Source organism: Lucilia sericata, unplaced genomic scaffold (assembly GCF_015586225.1).
Source record: "Lucilia sericata isolate MDLA Ls3-8-SP2 unplaced genomic scaffold, ASM1558622v1 Contig000868F_arrow, whole genome shotgun sequence".
NCBI lineage: Eukaryota > Metazoa > Arthropoda > Insecta > Diptera > Calliphoridae > Lucilia > Lucilia sericata.
This window is the reverse complement of record NW_023994859.1, coordinates 150388-176680: the sequence shown is the minus strand read 5'-3', so window position 1 is coordinate 176680 and position 26293 is coordinate 150388. Positions and strand designations below refer to the sequence as shown.

The window sequence follows — 26293 nt, the reverse complement described above, 5'->3', positions numbered from 1 at the left end:
ATTAAACAAAAAACTCAAATTACCAACTCAAATTACTGCTAGACATATAAATGAAAGCAGTTTTTTTAAAGACACTTAAAAAATATGAAAAAAATAAAAAACCAAAAGTTATTTATACATTATAACCAGACATTTATAATTCATGCTTCTACTGCAGCCAAATCCCCGATTTAATGGTTATAAAAGTTAATTACCCTAAAAGGTCTTTCTGCTCGTGTGTAAGTACTTGAAATAAATGATTTAAGGAAGAAATTAAAGAGAATAAAAGGAAGAAAGAAAACCCCAAAATAATTCACAAACAAATTGCAACAAAAAACGTCATACAGGAAATCTGATCCTTAAACATTTTCCTTTTTATCCTTTCTAGGGTTTTAAACACAAAGAATGTCAAGTGTTTTTTTTTTCTTCAACGGTGATTTGTTGTAATAAACCTTTTAAAGACCTTTAAATTGAGGTTTAAAGAGAAGGCGTTTTACTCAAATTTGTAACCTGAAGATACGAGTAATTAAAACTGACTTATGAAAGAGTAACCAACTGGTTTTAAATTTCTTGATAAACTAAAAAAAAATATGTATTTATTAAAATATTATGATAACAATGGTTTTTTGTGGTTTCGGTAATTATTTAAATTAAAAACTTTTAAAATTTAAAACCAGACAGAAATAGTTTTTTATTAAAATTAACAAAAAACAGTAATTTTAACACCAGATATAACAAAATTGTTAGGCGGCCTTAGTCTGTTGTGGTTAAATGTTAAAATTTTCACATGACATGATGTACTTGGTCTGGGTTAGTAAAGCGGAAGCGGGAAATGTATTTGAAATCTCTTGTTTACTATGATCAAAGAACGAAGGGCTCAATACAATCAGGATCAGTTAAACTAATATTTATAAACCGTAACTAACATGCAATGTTAAACGGAAGCGAAAGAAAATGTGTTTAAAATCTCTCACCTTCTTTGACCAAAGATTGGTTTTAAGACAGGGGTCAGACAAATATATATTAACAAATCAAAACTAAATATTGATGTATTTAGTCTGGCTTGGTAAAGCGGAAGCATGCACTAGATTATAGACTAGACTATATATAAGTCTATAGACTAGACAATAGACTGGATTATAGACTTCACTATTGACTATAGACTAGACTATAGACTAGGCTTTAGACTAGACTAAATACTAGGCTATAGACTATACTATAGACTAGACTATAGACTATACTATAGACTAGACTATAGACTAAACTATAGACTAGCCTATAGACTAGACTATAGAATGGACTATATACAAGACTATAGACTAAACTATAGACTAGACTATAAACTTTACTATAGACTAGTCAATGGACAAGACTATAGACGAGGTTAATGGACTAGATAATATAGACTATATAATAGTCAATAGACTAGACCATAGACTAGTCAATACCAGACTATAAACTAGTCAATAGAATAGACTATAGACTTGACTATAGACCAGTCAATAGACTAGACCATAGCCAATCAATAAACCAGACTACAGACTAGTCAATAGACTAGACTATAGACTACACTATAGACTAGACTATAGATTAGTCAATAGACTAGACTATAGACAATCAATAGACTAGATTATAAACTTGTCAATAGACTAGACTATAGACAAGTCAATAGACTAGACTATAAACTAGTCAATAGACTAGACTATAGACTAGTCAATAGACTAGACTATAATCTTGTCGATAGACTAGACTGGTCAATAGACTAGACTATAGACTAGTCAATAGACTAGATTATAGACTAGTCAATGGAATAGACTATAGCCTAGACTATAGACCAGTCAATAGACTAGACTATAAACTTGTCAATAGACTAGACTATTGACAAGTCAATAAAATAGACTAGTCAATAGACTAGACTAGTCAAAACTAGACTATAGAGTAGGCAACAGACTAGACTAGTCAATAGACTAGATTATAGACTAGTCAAGAGCTTAGACTATAGACTAGTCATTAGACCAGACTATAGACTAGTCAATAGACTAGACTGTAGACTAGACTTTAGACTAGTCAATAGACTATAGACTAGTCAATAGCGTAGACTATAGACTAGTCAATAGAGTAGACTACAGATAAGTCAATAGACTAGATTATAAACTTGTCAGTAGTCTATAGACTGGTCAATAGACTAGACTACAGACTAGTCAATAGACTAGACTACAGACTAGTCAATAGACTAGACTATAAACCAGTCAATAGACTAGACTATAGACTAGTCAATAGACTAGACTATAGACTAGTCAATAGACTAGACTATATACTTGTCAATAGACTAGACTATAAACTAGTCAACAGACGAGACTATAGACTAGTCAATAGACTAGACTATAGACTAGTCAATAGAATAGACTATGGACTAGTTAATAGAATATACTATAGATTAGTGAATAGAACAGATTATAGACTAGTCAATAGTTTGGACTATAGACAAGTCAATAGACTAGACTATAGACTAGACTACACAGTAGACTAGACTACAGACTAGTCAATAGGCTAGACTATAGCCAAGTCAAAAGAATAGACTATAGACTAGTTAATAGAATAGACTATAGACTAGGTAATAGAATAGACTATAGATTAGTCAATAGACTAGACTATAGACTAGTCAATAGGCTCTAATGAAGATTAGTCAATTAATTAGTCTATAGACAGGTCAATAGAATAGACTACACTAGTCAATAGACTAGACTATAGCCTAGTCAATAGATTAGACTATAGACTAGACTATAGACCAGTCAATAGACTAGTCAATAGAATATACTATACACTAGTCAGTAGACTAGACTATAGACTAGTCAATAGACTAGACTATATACTAGTCAATAGACTAGACTATATACTAGTCTATAGACTAGACTATATACTACTCAATAGACTACACTTTAGACTAGTCAATAGACTAGACTATAGACCAGTCAATAGACTAGACTATAGACTAGTCAATAGACTAGACTATAGACTAGTCAATAGACTAGACTAAAGACTAGTCATTAGACTAGACTAAAGACTAGTCATTAGACTAGACTAAAGACTAGTCATTAGACTAGACTAAAGACTAGTCATTAGACTAGACTATATATTAGTCAATAGACTAGACTATACACTAGTTAATAGAATAGACTATAGACTAGCCAATGGACTATACTATTGACTAGTCAATTGCTTAGACTATAGACAAGTCAATAGAATATAAATGGAATTAGGTTTTAGACTAGACTATAGACTAGTCAATAGACTAGCCGTGTTTTTCGATATCAAAAACTATAACTATTGCAGTGGACCCTTATATTCCCCCCAGATTTCCAAGAAAATGACATTATTAGTTACAATCAATCACCTTCCTTAATTAGTCACTTGTGGAAAGCTTATAAAAGGAAAATTAATTAATTTATTGCATTTAATAGTTCCAACTGTTTTTTATGATAAAAATACCAAAATAAATGAAAGTTTAATTAGAAAACTAATTTATTTTTTCAACAAGAGGTGGGTTGTTGAAAAGCTAATCCCAGCAGGAGTTTCTTAAACGACACTATTTCTTGTAATGCAGTTTCTTTAACATAAAAAGTAAATTAACCGAAATTCAAAGCCACTGTTACGCGCTTGATTAATTTTAAAAAATTTCTAATTGTTTTTAAAAAGTTTCTGAATTTCTTTGTATGTATTTGAATGTAACGCCTTTTGGTTTTTGATTAAATGTTCCATAATTGCTTTTATGGAAAGAAAAAAAACTTAATTATTTTATTAATAGCCAAAAAAAATGTCATTAATATTTTTTTCCATTAATAAGGTATTGCATATCATTTAAATGGAATTAGGTTTTTTGTGATACGCCTTTTGGTTGAGTAGGTATTGTGTGGGATCGACTTGTTATCATATTCCCACACAAAATTTTTGGTGGGCAATTAACTACTAAGTTTAGTTTTTTACTCTGGTTATAAAGAGAACTTAATAAATGATTTAGTCCTGCAGTATTTTAAGGAAATAGGTTTCACTTTGTTCAAATATGTTAAATCCTTGGCGTAATTTGGACTTTAAGCTCTCATGGAGAGTAATGTTGAGATTAAAATGGATAAGATGCTATGTGCCTTCTATTCCCTCAAGATAAGTCGCAGAAAGAAATTATGGATTTCTGTTAAATTGTCTCTAAGAATCATAGAGTCTTGCCTATTTAGATGTGATCGCATTGTCGATAAAGCGGCAGTCGGTAAAAGACTACACAAGCATTGAAACTGTGCTGCTTGTACTTCAGGTCCACCCGATCTTAGCCTATAGTGATGTCACAGAAACTGTTATGGATACTGGATTCAGGAATTTTCTCGGATGATCTGAAATTTACAACTCCAATATGGTCGCTATATGCATCCGAGTAATGATATCAACATGAACAGTCTTTAATCGATCTAGACTCTTAGCTCCAACATAATAAAATCAATATGTCTTCTTGTCCCAACTCAGACAAAACTTTGAGGAGCTAATAAGATCATAAGGAAGTGAAATCGTCCACAAATGCTCAATTAATGTATAGTTCTTGGACTTGTTAGACGAATGTGCAAGAAGAAATTGAACACAGGTCATCAGCTATGACTTTTTGGCAAAACGAACTGTCTCCGTCTCTTACAAGAATGGACATTGGTTCTCTTGACATTTTAAAGAAATTCGTTAGAACTAAATCTCATGACATCGACCATGTACAGTCTTGCATCAATTAAGTCGAATAACTCCAACATAATAAGTTCGAAATGTCTTTTGGTCTCAACTCAGAAGAAACTTTGCGGAGTTTATATGGATTCAAATGCATGAGGACAGTCAAGGTCATGAAATCGGCAACAATTGCCGGACATTGGGTCTCTCTTGACTTTTTTAGGAAATTCATTAGAACTAAACCTCAAGACGTCGACCATGTACAGTTTGTTTAAGGACAGTCAAGGTAATGAAATCGCCAACAAATGCGCAGTAAATGGATCGTTCTTGGATCAAACTGTTACTCAAAAGGAAATTCATACTGCTCTGTTCGTTATGTCGTATATGATCGACAAATGGCCGACAAGAAATAGAACTAAGGCCGTGCAGAATATCCAAAAATATCTATTCCTGTCTCTCACAAGAAATGACATTGAAATTTGGATCTTAATGTGATTTCGTTGGGACCTTGTATAAACATAAGGGTATCACAATGGGCCACAAGGCCTCCAAGTGAACTCGCTTACTAGCGTTACTACGTAACCTAACCTATAAACATATAGTGTTCATATACGAAGTCTAAACGAATTACTATTAAGAACCAAGAGAGTCAATGTTCTCTCATGTGAGAGATAGGCGATTGTCTTCATGTTGTTTAGACGATGAAGAGGCTTAACTAGAGAGCAGACTCAGTTATCTTTGAACTAAGCCCATTTGCAAACTAGAGGTATCACTAACGGTTCTGTGCCTCCAGTATTTTAACCGTTAGTGTTCTAATTTGACAGACAGGTGGATGACGATTCGATTCTCACCACTGCGCTCAATAGGTCCAGTGGAAACATAGATGTATTTCCTTGGATTTCATGTAATATATATATGTACGTTAAACGTGATCACAGATTTTAAAAGATCGCCTACTATTAGTATAATTAGCAATTAAAGCTATAGATTTGTATAGTTTCTTTATGGGCCTAAAACCAGTGATAGACAAAGAGCGCCCTTTATCTAATTCTTATAGAGATACTTAAGTTTAAGTATATAAAACAAACACAGTCAGTCAGAGAGCTCATTAGTCAATCTCTGGCGATACCTGGTCTTACTATCGGGAGTTGTTAGAACTAAAAGTTAACGACTATAGTTACGAACCACTATAGTTAATGAACGAATGTGTATGCGTACGTATACTCATAGCAGTACTCTTGCTAAAACCATTATTACCAAAGCTAGGGATTAATAATTTTGAACACCCCAAATATCGATTTCAAATAGCTTATGCAGCTCTTCATTTGTATTATTAAACAACTGATTAGACTTGGTGTTTTCCCCACATATTTTTCCAACTTTTTTATTTAATATTTTTTTCTTATTTTTCAAAACAAAGTCTTGTTTAACAATCGTGTAATCCCCCTTAAGATTACGCATAAATTATTAAATTTCTTTCACTCTCTATTACAAATTGATTATTTCTTTTTTTACCCTAGACTTTACGTTATAGAAAATGGTACAACTCAGACATAATGGATAGTTTACATTATATTCTTATCGTCTTTAAAATACGAATATAGTACGACAAAGCAAATAAATCATATTTGTCTTTAATAACAGAAAATCGTATAGGGCGATAGAGGTACGTATGTATATATATGTATATAAATTTCAAAATAAATAAATGGTAAAAAATACTATTATATGTATTTAGTTTTATATAAACAAATACTATTCTATTATCTAATAAAATGATTATTACTTTTGCCATCTACACAAAACAAAAAAACTGATTACCAAAAAAAAAAACTGAAAATTTCGTAACAATATTTTCCATATTGATAATGTGTACGAGTTATAAACATAATTTGTTTAACGCAATAAGAAAAGGGGGATTATATACAACAAATTATGTCTATTGGAACAAAATTATATTTGTTCAAATTTAACATTTTATTGGCTAAAACAAAACACCAACAGCATAAGTAACCTAATTTTCCATTTTTATCAAATTATGTTGCAAAGTGTTAAAGATAAGATTATAAATGTTAAGGAGAAAATAAAAAAGTAACGAATTTTACCTTCACTGAAATTTACAATAGTTTTTTTTTCTAAAAACAAAATGTTTTCTTTTTTACAAAAACTTTTACAGCAAAACCTATAAAAGACTACAAAATCAACTGACACTTGTTTTGCTGATAAGACATCGTTGTCTTTATTTTCCTCATTTCTTATTCTTTTTATATTAGTTGTTTAGAGTTTATAGTCTACGCACTGCTATCAAATGTCAGTCAGTCATTCAATCATAAATATCAAGAAGTCAGTTTTTTGTTTTGTAACTGGTTTGATATTTGTAGAGAGTTTCAATTCATTGATTTTTTAAGATTTGTGTTGATTTTTAATCAAGTTTTTGTTTAAATTAAGATCTTACTTCTTAACTTGATCCGAAGATCATTTGATTTCTAGCCAGAGGGAATAATAATTCTGTATATGCTGTTATAGCCTAAGCAATAGTCCAAACTATAGTTCATTCTAAAGTCCAGACTATAGTCTATTCTAAAGTCCAGACTATAATTTATTATATAGTCCAGACTATAGTCTATTCTATAGTCAAGTCTATTCTATAGTAAAGACTATAGTCTATTCCATAGTCCAGATTATAGTCTATTCTATAGTCCAGACCATTGACTATTCTATAGTCCAGACTATAGACTATTCTATAGTCCAGACTATAGACTATTCTATAGTCCAGACTATAGACTATTCTATAGTCCAGACTACAGTCTGTTCTATAGTCCAGATTATAGTATATTCTATAGTCCAGACTACAGTCTGTTCTAAAGTCCAGACTATAGTCTATTCTATAGTGCAGACTATAGTTTGTTCTGTTGTCCAGACTATAGTCTATTCTATAGTGCAGACTATAGTCTATTCTATATTGCAGTCTATAGTCTATTCTATAGTCCAGACTATATTCTATTCTATAGTCCAGACTATAGTCTATTGTATAGTCCAGACTATAGTCTATTCAATAGCCCAGACTATAGTCTATTCTATAGTCCATACTATAGTCTATTCTATAGTCCATACTATAGTCTATTCTATAGTCCAGACTATAGTCTATTCTATAGTCCAGACTATAGTCTATTCTATTGTCCAGACTATAGTCTATTCTATAGTCCAGACTATAGTCTATTCTATAGTCCGCACTATAGTCTATTCTATAGTCCACACTATAGTCTATTCTATAGTCCGGACTATAGTCTATTCTATAGTCCAAACTAGTCCTATAGTATAGACTATAATCGATTCTTTATTTAAGGTCTATTCTATGGTACAGATTTAAGTCGATTCTATAGTCCAGACTATAGTCCAGACTATAGTCTATTCTATAGTCCAGACTATGGTCTATTCTATAGTCCAGATTATGGTCTATTCTATAGTCCAGACTATGGTCTATTCTATAGTCCAGTCTATTCTATAGTCTAGACCATAGTCCATTCTATAGTCAGAGTATTCTATAGTCCGGAATATAGTTTATCCTATAGTCCAGATTATAGTCTATTCTATAGTCCAGACTAAAGTCTATTCTATAGTCCAGATGATAGTGATTTCTATAGTATAGACTATAATATATTCTTTAGTTCAGTTCTTTTATATGGCACAGATTTAAGTCGATTCTGTAGTTGAGACTGTAAACTATTATATAGTCCAGACTGTAGTCATTGCTATAGTCCAGACTGCAGTATATTCAATAGTCCAGACTATAGTCTATTCTTTAGTACAGACTACAGTCTATTCTATAGTCCAGACTAAAGTCTATTATAAAGTCCGGACAGGAGTCTATTTTACAGTCCAAACTATAGATTATACTCCAGATTTTATAAAATTTTTTTTATTTATATATGTTTTCATTTTCTTACCTTGCTCCCACGATCATTTGATTTCTTCCCACATCGAATAATAATTCAGAATATGTTGTTATATCTGAGTCCACAAATCGTTTGGCTGTAGTCATAAGATCTGTAAAAAGTTAAAAAAAAAACAAAATAAGTTTTAAAGCAAATATAATTTAAAGAAAACCTATAAATATTTCACAGTTATTTTTAATATATTTAATAAACTAACTCATAAAATTATTTAAGAATATCTCAGTTTCAAATCTAAACTTTCAAACCAATTTTATTTAAACACAGACTTTAATTACAAATAAAGGCTTGTCTTGCGTTAAATTTTTGTTTAAACATCATAAAAATAACAAAAACAACAATTTGCTAAATCAACAAAATATTTAAAAATTTTTTGTAAAACGATCTTAAACCTAAAGTTATACACTCAAACATATACAAAAACCAGGAAATTTAAGAGAAACCCCTTAAAACAACATTAAAACCTAAAATGCTAAAATCAGCATTTTATAAAAATAATGTTTAACAAAAATATTCTCACTTTATAAACAAGTGCAAAATAAATATTAAATTCACATTAAATAAATAAAAAAACATTTATAATTTAAACACAGATAAAATAAAATTAAAATTACATCATTAAACTGAAAACGAAAAGAGATTAACGAGAAGAAAAAATATAATAACAGGGGATTTTATACAAAAAATTATAAAATACTAAAATCTTTCAAGCAGAAATAACGATGTAACATTTACTATTTGTCTGTTAACATGAAAATCAAATAAAATATTGGATCATTTTTAAAGTTTTTATTATGCTTAAGCGAAATATAAGTTAAGTAATATGAGTATATAGTCGTAGTATTTACATGTTACGCTTGCTAAATCCGTAGTCAAATTTGAATATAACCTATTTAGGTAGAAGACCTACCGCAGACATCATTACTTCTTGTTTTATTGGCTAGTTATGTGGAATTAAATTTTATGTTTTACATGGTTAATTTCAGTATAATAGATATAATGATAAGATTTGCAAAAGTTGCCTCCCAGTAACAATTAGGTTTTTAACTTAAATTTTGTGTCATTATGCAACTGATCTAAAAACTATTCTACAGACTATAGTCAACTCTGTAGTTTACACATTAGTCTGCTCCATACTCCAAACTATAACATATCCTACAGTCCAGACTTTAGTCCATTCGTTAGTCCTGACTATAGTCTATTCTATAGTCTATTCTATGGTCCAGACTACATTCTATTCTATAGCCCAGACTATAGTCTATTCTATAGCCCAGACTATAGTCTATTCTATAGCCCAGACTATAGTCTATTCTATAGTCCAGATTATAGTCTATTGTATAGTCCAGATTATAGTCTATTTTATAGTCCAGACTATAGTCTATTCTACAGTCCAGACAATAGTCTATTCCATAGTCCAGACTATAGTCTATTCCATAGTCTAGACTATAGTCTATCCTATAGACCAGACAATAGTCTATTCTATAGTCCAGTCTATATCCTATTCTATAGTCCAAACTATAGTCTATTCTATAGTCTTTTCTATAGTCTGTTCTATAGTCTATTCTACAGTTTATTCTATAGTCCAGACTATAGTCTATTCTGCAGTTTATTCTATAGTCCAGACTATAGTCTAGACTATAGTTTATTCCATAGTCCAGATTATAGTCTATTCTATAGTCCAGATTATAGTCTATTGTATAGTCCAGACTATAGTCTATTCGATAGTCCAGACTATAGTCTATTCTATAGTCTAGACTATAGTCTATTCTATAGTCCAGACTATAGTATATTCTATAGTCCAGACTATAGTATATTCTATAGTCCAGACTATAGTATATTCTATAGTCCAGACTATAGTCTATTTTTAATAGTCTATTCTATAGTTTATTCTATAATCTATTCTACAGTCCAGAGTATAGTCTATTCCATAGTCCAGACTATAGTCTATTCTATAGTCCATACTATGGTCTATTCTACAGTCCATACTATAATCTACTCTATAGTCCAGACTATAATCTACTCTATAGTCCAGACTATAATCTACTCTATAGTCCAGACTATAATCTACTCTATAGTCCAGACTATAATCTATTCTATAGTCCAGACTATAATCTATAGACTAGACTATAGTCTATTCTATAGTCCATACTATGGTCTATTCTATAGTCCAAACTATAATCTACTCTATAGTCCAGACTATAATCTACTCTATAGTCCAGACTATAATCTACTCTATAGTCCAGACTATAATCTACTCTATAGTCCAGACTATAATCTATTCTATAGTCCAGACTATAGTCTATTCTATAGTCCAGACTATAGTCTATTCTATAGTCCAGACTATAGTCTATTCTATAGTCCAGACTATAGTCTATTCTATAGTCCATACTATGGTCATTTCTATAGTCCAGACTATAATCTATTCTATAGTCCAGAATATAATATATTCTATAGTCCAGACTATAGTCTATTCTATAGTGCAGACTATAGTCTATTCTATAGTCCAGACTATAGTCTATTCTATAGTCCAGACTATAGTCTATTCTATAGTCCAGACTATAGTCTATTCTATAGTCCAGACTATAGTCTATTCTATAGTCCAGACTATAGTCTATTCTATAGTCCAGACTATAGTCTATTCTATAGTCCAGACTATAATCTACTCTATAGTCTAGACTATAATCTATTCTACAGTCCAGACTATAATCTATTCTATAGTCCAGACTATAGTTTATTCTATAGTCCATACTATGGTATATTTTATAGTCCAGACTATAATCTATTCTATAGTCCAGACTATAATCTATTCTATAGTCCAGACTATAATCTATTCTATAGTCCAGACTATAATCTATTCTATAGTCCAGACTATAGTCTATTCTCTAGCCCAGACTGTAGTCTATTCTACATTCTAGACAATAGTCCAGACTATAATGTATTCTATAGTCCAGACTATAATCTACTCTATAGTCCAGACTATAATCTACTCTATAGTCCAGACTATAATCTACTCTATAGTCCAGACTATAATCTATTCTATAGTCCAGACTATAATCTATAGACTAGACTATAGTCTATTCTATAGTCCATACTATGGTCTATTCTATAGTCCAAACTATAATCTACTCTATAGTCCAGACTATAATCTACTCTATAGTCCAGACTATAATCTACTCTATAGTCCAGACTATAATCTACTCTATAGTCCAGACTATAATCTACTCTATAGTCCAGACTATAATCTATTCTATAGTCCAGACTATAATCTATTCTATAGTCCAGACTATAGTCTATTCTATAGTCCAGACTATAGTCTATTCCAGTCCAGTCCAGACTATAATCTATTCTATAGTCCAGACTATAATATATTCTATAGTCCAGACTATAGTCTATTCTATAGTGCAGACTATAGTCTATTCTATAGTCCAGACTATAGTCTATTCTATAGTCCAGACTATAGTCTATTCTATAGTCCAGACTATAGTCTATTCTATAGTCCAGACTATAGTCTATTCTATAGTCCAGACTATAATCTACTCTATAGTCTAGACTATAATCTATTCTACAGTCCAGACTATAATCTATTCTATAGTCCAGACTATAGTTTATTCTATAGTCCATACTATGGTATATTTTATAGTCCAGACTATAATCTATTCTATAGTCCAGACTATAATCTATTCTATAGTCCAGACTATAATCTATTCTATAGTCCAGACTATAATCTATTCTATAGTCCAGACTATAATCTATTCTCTAGCCCAGACTGTAGTCTATTCTACATTCTAGACAATAGTCCAGACTATAATGTATTCTATAGTCCAGACTATAATGTATTCTATAGTCCAGACTATAATGTATTCTATAGTCCAGACTATAATGTATTCTATAGTCCAGACTATAGTCTATTCTATAGTCCAGACTATAGTCTATTCTGTACTCCAGACTATAGTCTATTCAATAGTCCAGACTAGAGTCTATTCAATAGTCCAGGCTATAGTCTAATCTATAGTCCAAACTATAGTCTATTCTATAGTCCAGACTATAGTCTATTCTATAGTCCAGACTATAGTCTATTCTATAGTCTGGACTATTGTCTATTCTATAGTAGAGACTATATGCTATTCTAGAATATTGTCTATTCTATAGTCCAGACGATAGTCTATTTTGTAGTCCAGACTATAGTCTAAGTATTCTATAGTCCAGATGATAGTCTATTGTATATGTTCAAAACTTTAAAGAATTTTCGAAATCTCTAGTAGAGTACAGATGACAATTTTTCCGCGTTTTTTGTTATTTAAATTGTGTTCCAATCAACATAATTTTTTCTTAATCAAAGACAGCTATAATTCAATTAAATTAAGTTGATTTTAGTTTTTTTTAGTATCTGTCATTATCACATGCAATGCTTTAACTACAGATTAAATTATTTATTTTACACTTAAAAAAATGCGAACATGTACACGAGTCGTACAACGTACGCATGTAATAATAAAAAAATTTCAAAAAATATAAAAAAACTCAAGATTGTGCGTAGTACAATTTATGAGAATTAATCTCATTTCAACGGATCTTCAAGTAGTGTATAGAGTTAAAAGACAAACTTTCGAAATGGAAAATAATCTTCCGCCTAAAGTTCAAGTACGAATAAAATTAATTTTGGACAATCACTCTAAGCTTAAAACACATTATCTACACAAGAAAAAAATATGTTCCCATTTACATGCTGTGACTTTAAATAAAATCTGCGTTAATCACTAACTACGTGAATTATTGAGTGTGTGATTTTAAATAAAATTTTATAACTTACCTTGATATGAAATGTAACGGGAATCATTTTCGATTAATTCATAATTAGCCTCTAAATTAATCATTTGCTGATGATGTTGCTGTTGCTGCTGTTGATGATGGTGCTGTTGATGAAATCCCTCTGTGGGATTGTGTAAACTCACCAAAGTGATTAGAAATATTAAGATTTGTAATAACATTTTGTTATTGTAATTAGTTTTATCTAGCAGGTGTAGTATTATCATACTGTAAATATATGTATAAGAAAATAAACAATAGAAGTATTAAATAAATTATGAATAATTGTGTTAAGCTATTAAATTTATCTTTTATATTATGAAATTAATAATTAGAAGTTAGTAGAGGTGTTTAAATTACTACATTTACTTTAGTAATTGCTGTTTTAGTTGGAAATAATTATTTAAACTATTAGTAGTAACAACTAATTGTTGCCAACAAGAACTGAAGTCAATTGCAAAATATATTTTATAGAAAACAAACTCTAACATATTCTATTGCATCCTAATATCGGGAATTTTGAAGCGATTTATGAAATCTTAATTTAAATGAAGGCTATAGTCAAGTATGAACCGATATATAACAGGCTCTGGAAGAACTAGAACTGTGTGTTCTTGGGGTCTCTAAATCTGGTCTATTCCATAGTCCAGACTAAAGTCTATTCTGTAAACCAATATACAATCTATTCTATAGTCCAGATTACAGTCTATTCCATAGTCCAAACTACAGTCCATTCTATAGTTCAGACTACAGTCTTCTCTATAGTCTGGAGTCTAGACTATAGTCTATTCTATAGTGCAGACTATAGTCTACTCTAGAGTCTAGACTATAGTATATTCTGTAGCCAAGACTATAATCTATTAAAAGCTAAGACCATAGCCTATATCTATTCCATAGTCCAGGCAATAGTCCAAACTATGGTATATAGTCTATGATAGTCTATGATATAGTCCACTCTATAGTTTATTCTATAATACAGACTATAGTCTATTCCATAGTCCAGACTAAAGTCTATTCTACAGTCTAGACTATAGTCTGTTTGTAGAATTGTCCAGACTAAAGTCTATTCTGAAAACCAATCTATTCTATAGTCCAGATTACAGAATATTCTATAATCTAGACTACAGTCCATTCTATAGTTTAGACTACAGTCTATTCTATAGTCTAGGGTGTAGACTATTCTATTCTGTAATACAGACAACAGTCTATAGTCTATTCTATAGTCCAGACTACAGTCTATTCTATAGTCCAGACTATAGTCTATAGTCAATAAAATTTTGTTAAAAGAATTTCATATTCAGATCTCGAAAAGATGATTTTGAATTTACTATTTTGGATTACCACTTTGTACCAAAAATCGCACAATTTATACCACAATGGTGGGGATCATATTCTGAGTCGACTATATCAAATCCGACCGTATGTATAGGAATTTGAAACTAGCATTCAAACTTCTAGTAGAATTTTTCAGATAATTCTATAAAATTTCGAGATTATTTTTATACCATACACCACTTTAGTGGGGATTGGATATAGGACCATATGCCCACCTTAAAGTATACCAATCGGCTTAGAATCATTTGATGAGTCTGTCCGTCCATTTAAACCTTGTAATCACACTGCAGGTTGCAATTTTAAAGATAATTTAATGAAATTTGGTACATGATCTTCCATTGCCCAAGGGACGAAAATGGTTAAGATCGGTCTATTATTTCACTTAGCCCCCATACAACTGAATCCCAGAATAGGGTTTCTAAACCTTGTAATCAAACTACAGGTTGCAATTTTGAAGATAATTCAATGAAATTTGGCACTTGATCTTCTATTGAAAATGATTAACATCGATCCATCATTTCACCTAGCACCACATACAACTGAACCCGCCGAATAGGGTTTTAAAGTTCATAATTATCTTTAATATACTCGTATCCCGACTAAAAGCTGCAGAACCAAGTTCTATACTAGTCTTGAAGACCTTCATGAATTTTATAATTATAGGACCTCATTTGACGCTAGCCCCTATACAAAGCCCCCTTCAAAATATGATTTGTTATAAAGTTCGATGCTAATAAGTTTACAACCAAATAAGTTCGTAACCCACTTATTTGGCGCTTATATTAGGTTATTTTCATTCCCCACTATAATCAGATCAACTTAGATCACTAGCGGGACGGTTGTGCGCTCCTCTTCCAGAGTTTCTGGTGGGAATTGTTTCCACGACCTGATAGATTAGAACATTATTACTAACCTACCAGAAGCAGCCTACTTTTTTATTTTAAGTGTATGATCTTACTTAATTGAAGATTATGATCTTTACAATGTGAATTTTTTCCTGATCATGGGAGGAAATCATTTTACTTTTCCTAGATCTAACTGAAGTCAAAAAAGTTCAACTTCTGATATATTCAAAATCAGAACATGTGTTGTTTGTGGATCGAGTCTTAGTTTTAAGCCCAAGAGCCAAAATGTCCGTCCATATGTCTGTTGAAGAGGACTAAAACTATGTATACACGGTTGTAAGATCTTACAACGTTGTCAGAAAAAGCATAGCCAGTTTATTGTAAAACAATAATATAGTCAGACATCTAAGAAACGTGTAAACATATTACGTTAACATTGCCAGATAATTGTATGACAATTTGTATTGTCCGATGTGCTAATTTTATGCAGAGTTAAGAGTTTTCTATTGGCAACACGGTACATTAAAAGAACATATGCCTAAATAAGATCTGGTATCATTTGTCATACAACAATCTGCCAACAGTGTAAAGTGACAAATTTTATATTATCTGACAATTGTCTGGCAATGAAATTGTAAGGTTTCTTACAATCGTCTGAACTGACAATTTACCTATTGCTAACAATTTTTAGTACATTATTGTCACATTGTCAGATATGCCAGCCATGTAAGATCTGACAACTGTGTATACTTAAGCTTAAGGGATATGAAATATTCTTAAAATAATATCTTTTGATGAGGAATATTCGTTATTGAAATAATTGAAATCGATCAATGAGAACAATTTCAGAAATTTTTCGGATTATAGTATAAAATATTTAGTTCATATATTAATTCATTTACGTTTGAGGGTTAATATAAATCTTTTTCGACGTCTTTATAAATATGAATCCTGTTGTACATATACTGTTAGGAGTCTGATTCAAATCTTTTGAAAACTAAATAATATTTCACTACGATTTCCATAAAGTTTCGCAATATTGTCAGTTAACTTATCTTAAAGAATAAGTCTAGAGGCGGAGACGATGAATATTTACCATTTCTGTAAAATTGCAGAAATGAATATTTGGTGCAAAAGTATAGAGTCACGAGGTTTTAAGGATCAAAAATTTCGCAAATTTTTGGTTGATACGACTTTTTTGTTTTCATTTTCGGAATCAGCACACCATTCAAGATTTTCTTATTTTGAGCTGAACTTTTAAAGCGGGTTATGACCCTAGATCGCACGATCCAAAATTGAAGTTAATATAATTTTCTAATTAGAAGTTTTTTATGAAACTCCACTTTAAAAACGTCAATGATTTTATTAGAAACGAAACTCTCATAATTTGTATGATTTTTTCCAAATTCTTTTAAATTACTTTCCACGATCCCCTACCCACATTTTGCGCCAATTGTCAAACACTTAACATATGTTAGCAAAACACTGACACGCTTCTCACCCACTGTCTTAATTAAGATCACAATATTTATCTATTCATAGGAATCTATTCAAAATAATTTACATACATTTCTCTATATATACACACAATTTTTTTGCAACTGTATTAGTATAATTCATTAAAATCATATTAAAATCAAAAACTTAGTTTTTTAAGCCACAAAAAAGAAAAAAAATTTAAATTTATTTGTCTGTTTTAAAACAAAACACAAAAAAACTCCAGAACCGGAACCAACGGATTTAAAGTAGGTGAGAAATTCAATGAAGTCTAAAGCTATTGTTGGCAACTTTGTTATAGATCGGTTTTAAAAGTTTTTGTTTACCTTCAATATTTAATATAATCCGCTTAAAATTGTTTAAAGATCATAAAATAAATCCAAGATATGAGAAAATTGTAAAGATTTTTTTGCAATAAACATTTTCACAGTAAAATACATAAATTTTTTCTCTGTTGTTTACAACATTTTTGCACAAAATGATTTTTATTTTTTTTTATAAAAATTTCACTTTAATTTATTTTAAATATTTCTTTATTTAAAATATATAGATTTTTTATTCCAATTATTTCTTTAAAATCACAGTAATTGAACTTTTTCTGATAAGATTTTGTTTTGCTGTTTTGAAAAGATTTGAAACTCTTTTTTCAATTTTTTAACCACTTAAAGTTACGAATACCGTTTATAGATTTTACATAAATTCATAAATATCTTTTTTATTTATTTTTAAAAAGAAACGCATGCGTTTAGTTTTTCCAGCACGAAACCTTTAACAACGAAGCATAAACACGAACTGAATTCAAAATCTATTGGTTTCAAACTCAAAACCCTACTACAGAGAGCGAGAGTACGAAAGACCATAAGAAAACAGAAACTGAAATGAGAAAAAATAACAACAATAACATAAACCATACAACATGATAGAGAAGATCGTGTACAAAATAAATTGTAAGTACCTACCAGGCATGGAAAATTGAAATTTTATAATAGGTTTTAAAGTACTAAACTCATTTTCTCTAGATGATAGACTAGACTATAGACCAGACTATGGACTGGACTATAAACAAGACTGTAGACAAGACTATAGACTAGACTATAGACTAGACTATAGACTAGACTACAGACTAGACTATAGACTAGACTATAGACTAGGCTGTAGACTAGACTATAGACTAGAATATATACTAGACTCGACTAAAGACTAGACTATAGACTAGACTAGAATAGACTATAGACTAGACTGTAGACTAGACTATAGACTAGAATATATACTAGACTCGACTAAAGACTATACTATAGACTAGACTAGAATAGACTATAGACTAGACTATAGACTAGACTATAGACTAGACTATAGACTAGACTATAGACTAGACTATAGACTAGACTACTAGACTAGACTATAGACTAGACTATAGACTAGACTATAGACTAGACTATAGACTAGACTATAGACTAGACTATAGACTAGACTATAGACTAGACTATAGACTAGACTATAGACTAGACTATAGACTAGACTATAGACTAGACTATAGACTAGACTAGACTAGACTAGACTAGACTATAGACTAGACTATAGACTAGACTATAGAACTATAGACTAGACTAGGACTAGACTAGACTATAGACTAGACTAGACTATAGACTAGACTAGACTATAGACTAGACTATAGACTAGACTAGACTATAGACTAGACTAGACTATAGACTAGACTAGACTAGACTAGACTAGACTATAGACTAGACTAGACTAGACTATAGACTAGACTATAGACTAGACTATAGACTAGACTAGACTATAGACTAGACTATAGACTAGACTATAGACTAGACTATAGACTAGACTATAGACTAGACTATAGACTAGACTATAGACTAGACTAGACTAGACTATAGGACTAGACTATAGACTAGACTCATAGACTAGACTATAGACTAGACCATAGCTAGACTATAGACTAGGACTATAGACTAGACTACTAGGACTAGACTACTAGACTAGACTATAGACTAGACTATAGACTAGACTATCGACTAGACTATTAGACTAGTACTGACTAGACCTACTAGACTAGACTATAGACTAGACTATAGACTAGATTATAGTCTCCAGTAGACTATATCACTAAAGGACTAAACTATTTGCTATTATGTATTCTATTTATCAAAGGTTTTATAATTTAGAAAAAATAGCGAAAATGTGTGTTATTTTTCGATATCAAAAAGTACTGAAAAAAGTACAAAAGTACTGAATTTTCCATGCCTGGAACATACTCTTTTTCACTAACCGAGAGAGTTGGACTCTATAAACAATAACTTCAAAACGTATTTGCCAGATACAAATAACATGTATTTATTCGTTAGAACGAGTTGTGTGCGTGTGTGTTTAACACAGGAATACAAAAATAAAAGAAATATGAAATGACAAGAAAAAAATTTAATTAAACGAGCAATGTGTATGTACATTTATAACAACAACAAAAAATTACAATAATAATAATAAGAAATCAACTTACTACTGTACGAATTGTGAGTGAGTACGTATAGCGTATGCTCGTTTATATCTAGTACTTTAGTGACGTAGTAAAAAATACGATACGTACGTAACAAACGAGTAGTTAGATACTCATGAATACACACACACACAGTTACAAACATATAGTAGATTTTACGATCTTCATACGTATTTGGTAAGGTCGTTCCAACTTTTTATTTATTTATTTACTCGTATTCGAGTATTGTACTACTTGACGCTGATGATGATAATAATGATGGTGATTATGATGTTTGATGACGATCATGATAATGTTTAAGTATAGCAGTACTTTATAATAGAGTTATTAGAGTTGCCAGATGTTGTTTAGGTTTTTATTCCTATTATGTAGCAGCGCTTTCGATTGCGCTACATATATCATTATTTCATAAATAGATCTCTGATTACCGATTTATATTTTCCAAATTGAACGATTGAACCGACCAGTGACCGTCTGTGGATTTATATTCGCCAAATTGAATGATTGGACCGACCAGTTATCGTCTCATTTGGGTCCACATGATGGTCGCGTTGTGTTGTCCTACCCCCAACCAACTATAAGACATTCCAAGCCCAACGTGGAATCGAACCAAGCAGAGACACGAATAAACGACTCTATGTTATACGAATTTATACTAGAAAGAGCCTCTAGTTCATATAGTATCGCAGTGCCCAGAAACTTAGACCCTTCTTCAAAGCTGGGCAGAGATAAAGAAAGTGTTCAGCAGTTTCCTCATCGTTCTCGTTGTGACAGTTCCTGCACCTAGACTAGATATCTATAAGACATTCCAAGCCCGAGTTCAACGTGGAATCAAACCAACCAGAGACACGAATAAACGACTCTATGGTACACGAATTTATACTAGAAAGAGCCTCTAGTTCATATAGTATCGCAGTGCTCAGAAACTCAGACCCTTCTTCAAAGCTGGGCAGAGAAAAAGTGTTCAGCAGTTTCCTCATCGTTCTCATTGTGGTAACTCCTGCAGTAGTTATTATATGGAAGATTCAGTCCTCTAGCATGATCACCCATAATGCAGAGCGCCATCAGAATGGATACTTCAATAGTCACATTCTAGAAAGCCTCATTAAACCAGTTCATTCTTGATATCGAGCAGTAGGTCGGGGATTACCATCTGTCTGAGAAGAGATACATATAAAGTTCATTTTGGATTAGAGATTTGCAGCATGAAAATGGGACACCATTTTCACCTGCGTAAAGGCTGAAACCACCTTTTGCCAGTTCCTCCGCTTCAATATTTCCCGATAAATTGAAATGACTTGGGACACAGAGCACTCTAGGCGCGAATGGTTCGTCATCTCGTCAAGAGATTTTATAGCTCATATATCTGCCGTTAGATGGTGGTTCGGATGGACCCTCCAATGACATTCCAATAGGAACTGCTTTGATAGTATGAGTTCCAGAACCTCATTTGTGAGGAAGGAGCATGGGGGAGCAGTAATCGGTGTTTTCTGGAATATAAATAGTGTTCCACTAAATGGACGCATGGTCGATACGGTTAGACTTCTAGACCCCAGAAGACTAACTGTCGAATTGTTTGGTCAAGAGATCGGCAGAGGTACGTGTTTTCCCTTTTATATGATTTTTTCCAAACTTATTTTTCTGGATGTAGTTTCTTAAAACTCAATGTTCTTCAGGAATGTTAATATAGTATATGCAAATATTTGGATCTAATTTCTCAAAAGAATTTTGATGTTAATGAAAGAGTTTAATTATTCACTCTACATGCTCTGCAATCGTCTGAATTCGTTCGTCCAACTTTATGTAGTTGTGCTCGGACTAGTTCATCATGAGGAGGCTTTTCGTTCTTCTCTCTTCTCCATATGATCTTAGTGATCATACTCAGGATTATATTCCAAGCAGCCGTGTGAGATTTATTGTTCATGAAGTCCGCTATTGTTTCGTTAAACTGTTTTCAATTCCCTATCTTTATATCAAGTATATGCTTTCACTCTTTCATTGCCGATTATCCCCCATATGTCGCACAGCTTACTCCAGGAAGAGTAAGTTGTTATGGCTCCCTTCAAGTCCAATAGTGTCTCAGACATAACTCATTGTCTTCTTGCTACCGGAAAATATGACGCCTTATTTAATCCAATTAATTTTACACATTCCATGATAGAGTGGACTTCCGTCTGCAAACTAGACTTGTAATTAGTTAGAAGGCACTATATCTTGGTTGCTGGGTTTTTAATGTCCCATTCTATCTCCTAGTTTAGAAAAGAGTAATAATTTATTTACCAGTGTACCAGCGGGTTCCAATGGAAGTTTGCTCTAACGTTCCCATTGACAATATTCTTCTATCGAGGAGCAATGTCTCAGTATTGTTATTTCGAATTATTCGAATAACATTGGTATTTAAGGACAATCTAGAAGAAAATGTTTATAGGGTTCACGAGAAGCCCAATCGTTCATATTTCATATTCTAGTGGATTTGTCGTTCTTTCTATTCAAGAGATAGATCCATTTATTTAATCATCTGATTAAATTAAAAGTCTTTTCTACTGAGGACGAAGAGGAAATGTTAGGACTTTTATGATCTTTTAAGAATAAAATATATTTTTCTTCAGCTGTGGGTTGATATTCGTAAGACAGATCCATTTGTTAGAGAATCTGATTGATTTTGTACCGGATATGGACATATAATAGGACTACTTGGTGGCTCAAGTTATGATCGACTTTTGTATACTGCAAAGGCTCAAGTATTGGAACTACTTGCCTATAACCTAAGAGCTATATCTTTTAAACAATTTTCTACTTCTGAAACCGATTTTGGTATAAGAAAGGAGAAGGAGGAGAGATTGTTATTGAGCATTGTGGTTAGTTTTCCAGTTAGCCAAGTGACCACCCATATATGCAACATGATTTTCAACCCCCATGCAAATTACTACATGGAACTGATAGGAAATTCAATATATGTAATTAGTACTTATTCTGCCTTCCAAAAAACATCTGGTAACCCCTAAATATTGTTGTTTGACCGGCCGGCTGATGACGATGATGAGTTTCGCTTTTGCCGTTTGTATCTGTGCCTGTATTTAAAGAGAACTTTTTACGATTTTATTACAGAGCCCAATGCACATACACATACAACACAACATATGATAGATGACAAACAAATAAATAATGAAGCAAAACAAAACATTTAAACAAACTGACAGACCGACAGACAGACAAACAATTCAACCATGCCAAACATTATACTACTACTACTACTACTGCAGGCATTCTTCGTAAATATTCGTATGTTTGATATAAAGCACACAGATACTCGTATCTATAGCTGCAAGATGCATGCATATGTTTTGGGTTTTTGGTTTGATGGACTGATTGTAGATTCACGTAAACGCACACAATGATATAAAGATATGTATATGCATGTGTGCTCATATTTAGAGCTGTTAAAATAACCAAACCTTAAAAAGAAATCCCATCTTCTTGACGTTAGTCTCGTATCTGGAACTACAATTTTATTTCTACCAACATTCGATCATTATCCATCCAATCTACTGGGAAAGATAAATATACAAGAAATATACTAACAACATACATACATAACATGTCATTTGTTGTGCGAGTGTGTTGGAGGAATACGAAAGAGAAGCAAATGTATGATACTGGCAGCCAGGCAATCAGTTGAGCAGGCAAAAAAAAAATGTCATACTTGTTGTCCATATAGAAACCATATACGTTTGTATTCATAGCAAGATCATACCAAAATAGATTTGTGATTTTTTTCAGATTTCCTGAAAAGAACCTTTTTTTGTTTGCAGTTACTGCTGGAACACATGGCCAATTATTTGATGTGATTATTCTACTAATGTAACACAGATTCATACATAGAGTTACACTAACATAAATAGTATGATTGTTCATACAAGTAACGAAGTTTTGTCTGTCTGTTTTATGATCAGTTGTGTACTTTCATATCTGGTTTACGTTTATGTGGGCTGATGTGAAATGTGATAGTGCCAAACAAAATAAAATATTTATAAGTGAAATTTATCAAAACCAAAATACTAAACAAAATATGTATTTTATTTCCATTTACACTTATTAGAGGGAGTAACTGAGCATAAAGTTAGACAGCGTTGGAAAAATCACGAAACTGGGACTGCACTAAGTAAATATAAACGGTTTTTTTTTGTGAACTTTGTAATGGAATATTTACATATAACAATTTTGCAATATGTATCTGAACATTATGTTACTTTTATGGCAGATGATATACCTAAAATCGTGTTATTTGTTTCATTCTGGTTCCAAAATAACAAACTGACTGAAAATAATAATTCTGCCAAGGACCTTTTTAAGCAGTGCGACTTGATTAGTTGCAAAAGTAAAGCAACCTTTACAATACAACCGAATTTCATGTAAATGCTGGTCGACTGTCTCTGATGGTAATGTTGTTTTGGCGACGTCTGTCAAATCTTTTATTATTCCCTGATGTCGTGTTTCCGATACCAAATCCCTGTGGCAAGTAATACGATTGGGCAAAACGATAAAGTGCAGTTTATTAAAATATGAGTTCATAGGTCAAATATACCACGCAGCAATAGAAATTGCCTTTCTGCATAAACGGTTTGAGGTTGTGATTATGTGACAACCTTAACTAGATCATACGGTTTGATTTCTCAATACTTTTTTATAGGGGTTTCATTGATTTAAGCCAATTATCCAAATTTATGTCTAGTAATGTTCTTAAAGTAAATCTAATCCGTGAATCTAATCCTAGTGTTCCTCGGTGGCATATTTTAAACTCAGTCTCTAAAATACGCATGGTAGGCCGAAGTACGATCTTCCTCAAGAAGGTAAGACTTTGTTCCTTGCTCGTAGGGTATATACCGCGGTAAGTCTGGTATGATCAGAATAAACCCTTAACATATTCTAAAAAATAAGGGAATTTTTCACCTATAACTCATGAATATGATACATCCTACACCATGCAAGTCATCACACAACTCTGATCCAACATTCATTCTATATCCAATCATTTGTTATGAACTCATTACCAAAATTTAGTCTTCTGAGGGATTATGTTGTCTCAACAACACCGAAATTCAACCGAGATATTAATTTCACTGAGCATCAGTTTTTAACCTACATTCTCTTTGAGCGATTTAGATCTCAATCACAATCAGTACTAGTAATACGAACGGATCATACCCATAGTTAGTACAGGATAAATCCAGCAGATCAGCAACGACCGTGGTACCAGATAAGATAGGAATTTTTGTGTTCTAGTTTTGAGCACATTACAATAAGTAATCTAAACGGATCACTCCCATAGTATGAATCCTGAAGGTCATTAACGCCAGTAGTACCAGATAAGATAGGTGTTCTGGTCCTCCTGAGTTTCGACAAACTAGAGATATTGGTAGAGCTTTTACATTTCCGGACTGTAATAATACCAAGGATAGGACGGTTCACCAACGTAGCATGGCCAGTGGGAGTCCTCGTTAGAAATTTGAATTATGTCAATTCTGTGCATTACCGATTGCCGACGGGATGCTAAAAATTGGACGCGCTCTTACATTACAAGTAACATCGATTCATTAGAATACTTCCAAAGTCACTTGACTTTCTCATAAATAAAATCTAAAAATTTTGCAAATAACTCATTATCAAACTAGAATCCTAGAATATGGTCCATTATTCCTTGAAATTTTCTCTTAGGAATCGTGATGCATAAGTACTCATGGTACGAAACTCTAAAGGCGGCATTAAAATACTACCAGTTTCTTTATTATATCCTTGAGGATTTTAAGGAAATATTCTGGTTCAAATACTTTCGAATATCAAAAATGTCCAGCATTCCATTATGACACCCGACTAAGTGACACACGACTATTTGAGGTAGTTGCAAAAGAATCTCTTTCTCTTGACATTCGTAAAGAAAGAACAACCACACAACCACACCACAAATCTCTGTTGCTTCGGCAACATTACCTAGAGACGTATATGGTAAAATACCCAGCCAATAAATCAGGATCCCTCTGTATGTTGAGATAATGTGACAAAGGATGTAGAATTTTCCAAAGTCAATCAAACCCAAAAATTGCCACGACATGTAACAATATGCATCCCGTTGAGATGGCAACAGCACCAAGAACTTCCCTGAAGTCTTTCCCTATCTTTGACTAACTTACATCAGTTCCATTCTCAGACCATAAAAAACGATCTACGGAATGACTGGTAACTACCGAATGTAAAACTATATTGGCGCCCTACTACACAAAGAGTAAGACATACTCAACGGATTCAAAAATCTAACATAAATTACTCTGTCACATCACCCAGTGAGATCTGTTGATATATCAGTCTTTAGACCAACATTTTCTCCCGCGAATTTGGGTATTGAAACACAGTCACTATGTGGATCCCGAACGAACCTCAACCCACTGACCAGCCAGAGCAACATTTGATCATCACCAGTTTATACTTAGTCCCAGCAGACTTGAGGTAAATCTTTTCCACGGGATTGCAATAACACCAAGATAACGGTCTTTCATTAAGGTAACATGCCCCGGACGGAGTGGGAGAGAAAGTATGATAGCGTTTCTTCCTTTTCGCTGTTTTTGCATCTGCGATAATAATCGGATCCAGCGGATTGCTTTAAAGATATA

At 32.2% G+C, this 26293-nt stretch overlaps 1 protein-coding gene across 1 annotated transcript in view; it reads right to left on the bottom strand.

The window, feature by feature from the left end:
• The window catches only part of LOC119608673 (semaphorin-5A-like), a 45529-nt gene extending 27981 nt beyond the window's left edge, over positions 1 to 17548 (bottom strand). Inside the window, exons 1-3 of the mRNA XM_037963178.1 lie at positions 17440 to 17548; positions 13441 to 13664; positions 8625 to 8724 (exon numbers count right to left, since the gene is read on the bottom strand). Coding sequence (XP_037819106.1) covers positions 8625 to 8724; positions 13441 to 13663 — 323 coding nt within the window. The 5' untranslated portion in view covers position 13664; positions 17440 to 17548. The remainder of the gene's footprint in view (positions 1 to 8624; positions 8725 to 13440; positions 13665 to 17439) is intronic.
• Between the last annotated feature and the right edge of the window lie 8745 nt (positions 17549 to 26293).